Source organism: Hipposideros armiger, unplaced genomic scaffold (assembly GCF_001890085.2).
Source record: "Hipposideros armiger isolate ML-2016 unplaced genomic scaffold, ASM189008v1 scaffold_1050, whole genome shotgun sequence".
In the NCBI taxonomy this organism is placed as follows: domain Eukaryota; kingdom Metazoa; phylum Chordata; class Mammalia; order Chiroptera; family Hipposideridae; genus Hipposideros; species Hipposideros armiger.
In genome coordinates this window covers 114544-123033 of record NW_017732400.1, presented here as the reverse complement: position 1 = coordinate 123033, position 8490 = coordinate 114544, and the positions used below count along the sequence as shown (strand labels likewise).

The 8490-nt window shown below is 47.5% G+C and overlaps 1 protein-coding gene across 2 annotated transcripts in view; it reads left to right on the top strand.

Moving 5' to 3' along the window:
• Positions 1-4112, top strand: part of PPP1R18 (protein phosphatase 1 regulatory subunit 18) — a 9074-nt gene extending 4962 nt beyond the window's left edge. For both annotated transcript variants that reach the window (XM_019631855.1, XM_019631856.1), the window contains exons 3-4: positions 2373-2580; positions 3238-4112. In XM_019631855.1, coding sequence (XP_019487400.1) covers positions 2373-2580; positions 3238-3257 — 228 coding nt within the window. In that variant the 3' untranslated portion in view covers positions 3258-4112. The remainder of the gene's footprint in view (positions 1-2372; positions 2581-3237) is intronic.
• The last annotated feature ends 4378 nt before the right edge of the window (positions 4113-8490 follow it).

The following is an 8490-nucleotide window of genomic DNA, read 5'->3' as shown; positions in this document are numbered from 1 at the left end:
GGGGTGGGGAAGAAGCAGCACAGAGTTCTCTAGACCCAGACACTTCCCCCACTGCCTTCTCTCAGACCTCTGCTCTCTCAGCACCGCCTCATGAGGGACTAGCATGCCTCGTTGCCTTGTCCCAGTTCTGCCCCAACCCGCTGTCTCAGGGATAGGAGGACACCCCCTCCACCCAGTCTTCCCTAAATAACTCCTGTTTGCAGGCTAATTCCATCAAAGTATCCAGAGAAATCCCAGCCCTGATTCCCAGAGGATGGGCTGTGGCTGGTGCCCCTCCCCAGAGGCCCCTCTGGCTGATACACTGGCCCCTCCCCTCTCCTGCCCCCTTGTGACCTTATATAGCTGATGAGAGAGGAGCCAGTGAGTCACTCCCTCCGTACTCCCCCACCCCCACCCCACCCCATTGGCTGCATTCCTGGGAAGCCCAGTCAGAAGCTGGGGGGTTGGGGGCTGCAGAGTACAGAAGCAGAGTGAGGGGAGAGTCAAACATGGACTGAGAGCAAACAAAAGGAACCCTTTTCCAGAGTGGCTAATGAACTACGGAGCTTGTTATCCCAAAAGGGGGTATGAAAAGAGAACAAATGGGTTCCCAGCATTTTGGGTAAATCTGCCAGTAACAGAACCAGAAGTGGTCCCTTTTGAGAAGCTGGGATGTAAGACGTCTGATTGCTGTCACTCAATTCTGTCAGCGGTTTCAGACAGACTGGGGTCCACGTATACAGGCTTGGCTCCCCCTCCCACATTGCTCCCCCAGCATTGGTCCTCTGTTGGGACCTCATCTGAAGTCTGGATGAACCCTTCCTTACTCATTATAGCAACTGCCCTCCTTCTATTGACAGCAGGCACAAGGGTAATAGTTCTCTGGTAGTTTAGGAGGTGGTTATAGGAAAGCAAATAGAACAGGGTAGGTGGAAGCTAGTGGGCCAGGAGGTGGGGGAACGAATATGACAACTTTATAATAGCGTGATTGGGAGACAGGGAGCCATGGGGCTATTTGGAGGAAGAGTATTCCAGGCAGAGGGAACAGCCAGTGCAAAGCCTCTGAGGTGGGAGTGCCCCCAAGTGGGCCTGTGTGTGTGTGTGGGGGGGGTGGGGTGGGTGGAGGAGGATGCACAGGAGATGAGAGGGTGTGGCATGTGGGCAGCACTCTGTAGGCCTTGGTCAGGCTCTGGCTTTTGCCCCCAGTGAAATGGGGAGCATTGGCAGGGTTTGGAGCCAAGGAGTGACACAGTCCTTGAGTTCCAGCTTCCCGTGGGGACCCCTGTGTGCTATAGAAACTGCCTGTCCACACACCCTCCAGGCTTCTCATCTCACAGCCTAGTCCATGCAGAGACTCAGGGATGCGGGCCAGCCCCAGGTTTCTCAAACAGGTGCCAGGGAAGGCTTGGGTAGAGGCTTGAGTAGATCATCTGGACCTTTCCAAGTAGCTCACATGGAATCCTGTTTGTCTCCTGAATAGCTTTGGCTCTGAGTTAATCCCACCCTGCCCCTTCCCCCTGAGCTTCTTAGGAGGGCAAATGGGAAGGGTAGGACAGCAATGAGAACAGCTGGGCTCGCCTGCTCTTGGAATGGCTGCTTATGAAGGATTTTCTATCCCCTCCAGATCCCCTCTCTGGCATTTTGCCTCTGTCCCTGCATGTCCCTCCTGGTGCACTCTCCACCCCCATGCTATGTTTGTGTGGACTTTCCTCTCTGCCCCTGTCACCTCCCCCAGCTGCACCTTTCAGGGACTCAAGGGCTGATCTTCTCCCCTACCTGCTGGGGGACAATCTTTATTTGCTCTGGGCCTTTCTGTGTGTCTCCTCTCCCCTCCCAAACCCTAGACCTTTTGCTGTGGGTCTATTCCAGCTGTAGAAAAGGAGTGAGAAGAGCAGGAGGTGGTGGGTGTTCAGGGTGCTGGGTTTCTCAGGAACAGCAAGGGGCTGAGGACATGGAAACCAATGTGCCTGTCCTTGCTTTTGCCTGGGACAGTCTCTCCTGCCTATCCAACTCGAATCTCACCTCCTCCGGGAAGCCTTCCTAATTGCCCCAGGGCACCCAAAGACTCAGTTCTGATCACAGGACTTATTTCTATGTATTTAATTTCTACCTACCCTTCTGCCTCCCCCACTCTAAAGAGTAGCAACCTTGGTCCTGTATTACTCACTTCTGCCACCAAAGGGCAGGTCAAAGTCTGATGTTTTGGGAACAATGTGATTGAAGAGGGGAAATCTGGGATTGGAAGGCCGTCATCGAAAGGAAAAGTGAATCCCAGAGAGGGCAAAGACAGCGGGGTGCCCAAACCAGCCCCACACCTCACCTTGCACCTAAGGGCTCCCTCTAGCTGACTGCTCGCCTCCAACCCCCTTTGTCTCCCACCCTCCCATCCGCAGCTCAAGATCTCCTTCAGCGAGACAGCCCTAGAGACTACGTATCAATACCCTTCCGAGAGCTCGGTGCTGGAGGAGCTGGGCCCAGAGCCTGAGACCCCGAGTGTCCCCAGTCCCTCAGTGGCCCAACCCGACGATGAAGAGGATGAGGAAGAGCTGCTACTACACGGCGAGCTCCAGAGCGGGCTGCGCACCAAAGCCCTGATCGTGGGTGAGCCGGCGTTCCGCTGGCGCGAGCGCGCCCCCTGGTGTTCAGAGCTGGCACCGCGGTCCCGGAGAAAAGGGGAGGATTTAATGTTGGCACTTGGAAGGGGCTTGCCAGGAACTTTACTTTAACCCGCTCCTTTAACAGATGGGGAAACTGAGGTCCTGGGAAGCAAAGCACACATCGGGTCTCCAGATTTCAAAACCAGGGCTCCTTGTGAGCGCTCTAGTGTGGCTAAAAACATAGGGTTTGGGTCAGACAGGCCCAAGTTTGAATTCTATCTTCTCTTTTGATTGTGACCTCGGGGAAATAAACTGACCTTTGGCTTCAGTTTATTAATGAAATTGGATTAATGATAACCACCTCCTGGAGTTGTTGGAAGCGTTAAGTAATTTTTGTGAAGCACCCAGAACAATGGCTGGACATCAAATTCTTTAAACTCACCTGGGGTTATTGTGAAAGTAAATGAATTATAAGAATGCCCGGCACAGAATATGAGCTGTATGAGTGTGGCTGCCATTACTGGTAGTAACAAGCACTCAAGATGTGGAAGATGTTATAAGACTTCCTTATGCCAACTGGCCTTCAGTTCTGTGAGTGGGGTGGGGAGGCAGAGGGCAGAGGACCTCACTCATTCTCTCATTATTGCCTCCTCTCCCACAGATGAGTCCTGCCGGAGGTGACTCCCTTCCAACACAGGCATATACCTCCCTCCGTCCCAGAACTGAAGATCCTGGAGCCCAGATGGTTCAGAACAGATACCCCTGAAAATGAGCCTGGCAGGGAAACGCAACCAACGTCTTCCAACTTGCTTTCCTCATCCTGTTTCTGGAGGCAGAGCCAACTGCCCAAATCTACCCTCACCCGAGGTCCCTGGTGTGAACCCATCAGGCATGCTCGAGCATCCTAAGTGATCCAACAGTGAGCTCCAACTCCCAGGGAGGAGCACAGAGCTTCCTGAGGTGGAGATGGAGCAGCCGCTCCACCTCCTTGGGCCCAGTACACTCTCTCTACAGCCTTCCTTGACTCCCCCACCCCCACCCCAGGGCTTTCAAGATTTAAGCACTCCTGTCTCTGGGAAGCCTGGCCCCCACTCCTCTTACAGGCTCCTCTCCCTGCTGCTCCTTAGGCCACTGCCCCTTTGTTTACAGCTCCCAGTCCCCCCGCCCCCCAAAAGTCCCAGGTTTACAAGCCAGGTTTACTATTTGCCTTGCCAAGTCCATGTGGTGTCCTCTCCCCTGTCCCTTATAGTCACCTCACTGGGAGTGACCTGAGGGTGTGGCTTCCTCCACTTTTGCTGAGTATTGCTGTGCCTCAGTTTTTCCCCAAGAGGGAAGGCTGGGAATACTAACTCTGTACCCCCATCTGGCTATTTAATTCTGTTCCTCCTAGTGGTTCACAAATGAATTGAATTGCAAGGGTGCGGGGTGACTAATAAGGTCCCCCAACTCTCCCCCATTTATCCTTCCTTATCAATTGCCTCTATTTTTTAAGACAAAAACAACTTTCCATAATAAAATGTAGCCTTAAAGACTCTCCCATTGCTTCTCCTTCTTTAGAAAAAAATAAAAGAAAAAGGTATATGTGTGTGAAGGCTCTGGGTGCCTCATTCCAAGCCTCCCATCTTCCTATTGGCAAGGAGGAGGAAGTGGCCATGGCTGTGGGAGGAAAGAATAATGGGGATGAACCAGGAACTCAGAACTGACATGTAATGTAGAAAGGGCTTTGAGAGTGCCCTGCACTGGTTTCTCAAAAGACTTATTTGAGGAAGGGCAGTTGATGTATCCGCTAAACTGCAAGTGCCATGAGGGTAGACTATGTTGGTTGGGTTTTCCCCCATGTCCGGCACCTAGTAGACAGAAAGGAGAAGAATTCTAGAATGAATGATTGAACAAATAAATGAATAGATGAAAAGAGATAAAAAAAAATTGGAAGCAGGGCTGGATGAGTGGCGCATGGGTTAAGAGTTGGCTTGGGACACCAGCTCTGAGCAGCAGGGCCCCAGTTCAGATCCCATATGAGGGCAGGTGACACTGCGCCCTCTACAGCTGATGGTGAACAATAGCTTGACCTGGAGCTGGGCTGCCATGAGTCACCGGTGATGGCGTAGGCTACAGTAGGGCGGGGCAGCAGCAGGCATGAGCTGCTGTGAGCCACTGTGAGCGGCCGTCCAATGGCAGACGAGTGACTGCCTCACCCTGGAAGAGTGCAATGATAATACCAACATGGGCCAGTGAAGCAACATCCACCACAACTAGACTGAAGAACAAAAGGACAACAAGTTTACTGTTCCCTGATTCCCCAACACTGTTCACCTCCCCTAATTCTCCAATAAAATCTTAAAAAAAAAAATTGGAATCAGAATTGAAGGATTCCAGTACTCAGAGGCCTACTGCAGTGCAGACAGGTAGTGTATGACACTGGCTAATCCAGGGGTCATTTACTCAAAGATTCAGGACCACTAAATGATAACTTGTTGCAAAATACAGTATATGTACAGAAGTGCGTTTCCTGGGAAAGGGTCTCCTCTGATAGACAACAGGCTTTATGGTCTCAAAGGTTTAAGAGCCATTGCTATTTAATGGCTTTGTTGCCCAAGTATAGTTGATACTGGGAGATTTTCCTGCTTCAAAGAATTCCTATATGTGCTGCATAGCCAGGGAAACTCCTGGCAGGTGCGCTCCGACTCCAACAAACTGCTTATTGAGACCCGAGAGTGCACGACTTGCCTTAGATCCCCGATTTCCGCATTGCGCCTGCAAAATTACCTGGGTGGCAATTGGCTGTCGGGCTGCTCGGCCTGATCTTTGAGCAGCTGATTGGGACAGGCTGAGACTGGGAGTTTTCCTGGGAGTGTAGGGCCGTGAGCTGTGCGCCTGCGTGATTTGGCCAGGGCTTTCCAGGCGAGTTTGTGTGGGTTGGCTGCTGATGCAGGAGTTCATGCTGCTCTGACTTGGTGGGAGCCACTGACCACATCCTGTGCTGCCTTGGGGGCCTGCCCCGCCCACCTAGAGCTGTGTTGCCAGGGGCAACCTGAGCCCCTGGTCCCTGGCCCCTACCTCCGCAGGCCACAAGGGTTTTTAGCAGCAGCAGACAGCCCGCAACAACCTGTGAGGATTTTTGGAGGTGAGCACTGATCCAGAGCACACAGCAACTAATTGTGGGAAGCTTACTTCAAGTCTAGAGGGAGGTTGGCGCATGATCTACTGAGCCCTTCCCCCCAACAGCTGGTACTGAGTCGTCCAGAGTCTCTCTATTGCTGAGCAAGTAGTCTGCAGATTAAAGCGGGTGGAGAGCCCCTCCCCCCCTTTATTTCTTTATTTCCTTTTTCCTTTGTTTTCCCTCTTCTTCTCTTTTTACTTTTTCTTTCCTTTTTTTTCTTTTTTCTTTTTTTCTTCTCTTTTTCTTTCTAGGGGATCTAATACATCGAAGCAATCAGAGTAAAAGCCAGAATGAAGAAACAAAGAAACATGTCCCAAGTAAAAGATCAGAAGAAACCTCAAGAAATGGAACTAAATGAAACAGAGGTATCCAACCATTCAGAGACAGAGTTTAGAACACCAATGATAAGAATGTTTCAGGAACTTTGGAGGACATGAGGAAGGATACAGAAATCATAAAAAACAACCAGGTAGAACTAAAGAATACAATAACTGACATGAAGAACACACTCGAAGGAATCACCAGTGGATTAGATGAAGCAGAGGATCGGATCAGTGATTTAGAAGACAAAATAGCAGAAATCACCCATTTGGAACAACAAAAAGAAAAAAGAACAAAAAACAATGAAAATAGTTTAAGAGACCTGTGGGACAACATCAAGCGCAACAACATTCCCATGATAGGAATACCAGAAGGAGAAGAGAAGAAGCAAGGGATCGAGAATGTATTTGGAGAAATAATGACTGAGAACTTCCCTACCCTGCTGAAGGAAATTGACATACAAGCCCAGAAAGTGCAGAGAGTTCCAAACAAACTCAACCCAAACAGGTCCACACCAAGACACATCATAGTAAAAATGGCAAAGCTTAAAGACAAAGACAGGATCCTAAAAGCAGCAAGAGAAAGACAGCAGGTTACATTACAAGGAACTCCTATAAGACTAACAGCTGACTTTTCCACACAAACTCTGCAGGCCAGAAGGGAGTGGCAGCAAATATTCAAAGCGATGCAAAATAAAGGCCTATAACCAAGATTGCCCTACCCAGCACGGTTATCACTTAAAATTGAAGGAGAGATAAAGAGCTTCTCAGAAAAGAATAAACTTAAGGAATTCATTACCACCAAGCCAGCAGGAAACGCTAAAAGGGCTTTTTTAAGCAGAAGAAAGGGGAAAACAAGCTACAGGAAGATCAGAAATACAAATAACAAAATGGCAATAAATAGGCACCTATCAATAATCACTTTAAATGTGAATGGATTAAATGCTCCAATCAAAAGATTAGAGTGGCTGGGTGGATAAGAAAACAGGACCCATGCATATCCTGTTTACAAGAGACTCATCTCAGATCAAAAGACACACACAGACTGAAAGTAAAGAGATGGAATAAGATATTTCATGCAAATGGAAATGAGAAAAAAGCTGGAGTAGCAATACTTATTTCAGACAAAATAGACTTTAAAATGAAGACTACAATAAAAGACAAAGAAGGACACTACATAATAATAAAAGGATCGATTCAACAAGAGGACATAACCCTACTAAACATCTATGCACACACCATAGAGCTCCTAAATATATAAAACATATTTTGAGAGACGTAAAGACAGAGATTAACAGCAACACTATCGTAGTACGGGACTTCAACATCCCGTTGTCACCAGTGGACAGATCCTCCAGACAGAAAACCAACATGGAAACAGTGGCCTTAAATGCACTTTAAAACAGCTGGATTTAATCGATATTTTTAGAGCATTTCACCCCAAAGCAACAGAATATACATTCATCTCAAGTGCACATGGAACATTTTCCAAGATAGACCACATGTTAGGACACAAAACCAGTCTCAATAAATTTAAGAAGATTGAAATCATATCAAGCATCTTCTCTGACCACAATGCTATAAAACTAGAAATCAATTATAAAAAAAACCCCTGGAAAGTACACAAATACATGGAGGCTGAATAACATGCTACTAAATAGCGACTGGGTCAAAACTGAGATCAAGGAAGAAATAAAAAACTATCTCAAGACAAATGACAATGAAAACACAACAACTTAAAATCTATGGGATGCAGTGAAAGCAGTCCTAAGAGGAAAATTCATAGCAATGCAGGCCTACCTAAAGAAAGAAGAACAATCTCATATCAACAGACTACCTTTACACCTAAGGGAACGGGAGAAAGAACAGCAAAACAAGCCCAAAGGGAGTACAAGGAAGGAAATGATAAAGACCAGAGCAGAAATAAATGAAATAGAGACCGAAAAAAAACAATACAAACGATCAATGAAACTAAGAGCTGGTTGTTTGAAAAGATAAACAAAATCAACAAACCCTTAGCCAGACTCACCAAGAAAAAGAGAGAGATGACCCAAATTAATAAAATCAGAAATGCAAGAGAAGTGACAACAGATGGCACAGAAATACAGGAAATTGTAAGAAAATACTACGAGCAACTATATGTCAACAAATTTGACAATCTGGAAGAATTGGATAAATTTCTAGAAGCTTACAATCTACCAAGTCTGAACGAAAAAGAAACAGAAACTCTGAACAGACTGATTACTACCAAAGAAATTGAATCAGTAATCAACAAGCTTCCAACAAACAAAAGTCATGGACCAGATGGCTTCACAGGAAATTTTACAAAACATTCAAAAAATAATTAATACCTAGTCTCCTCAAACTATTCCAAAAAATACAGAAGGAGGGAAGGCTCCCAAGCACATTTTATGAGGCCACTATTACTCTGATC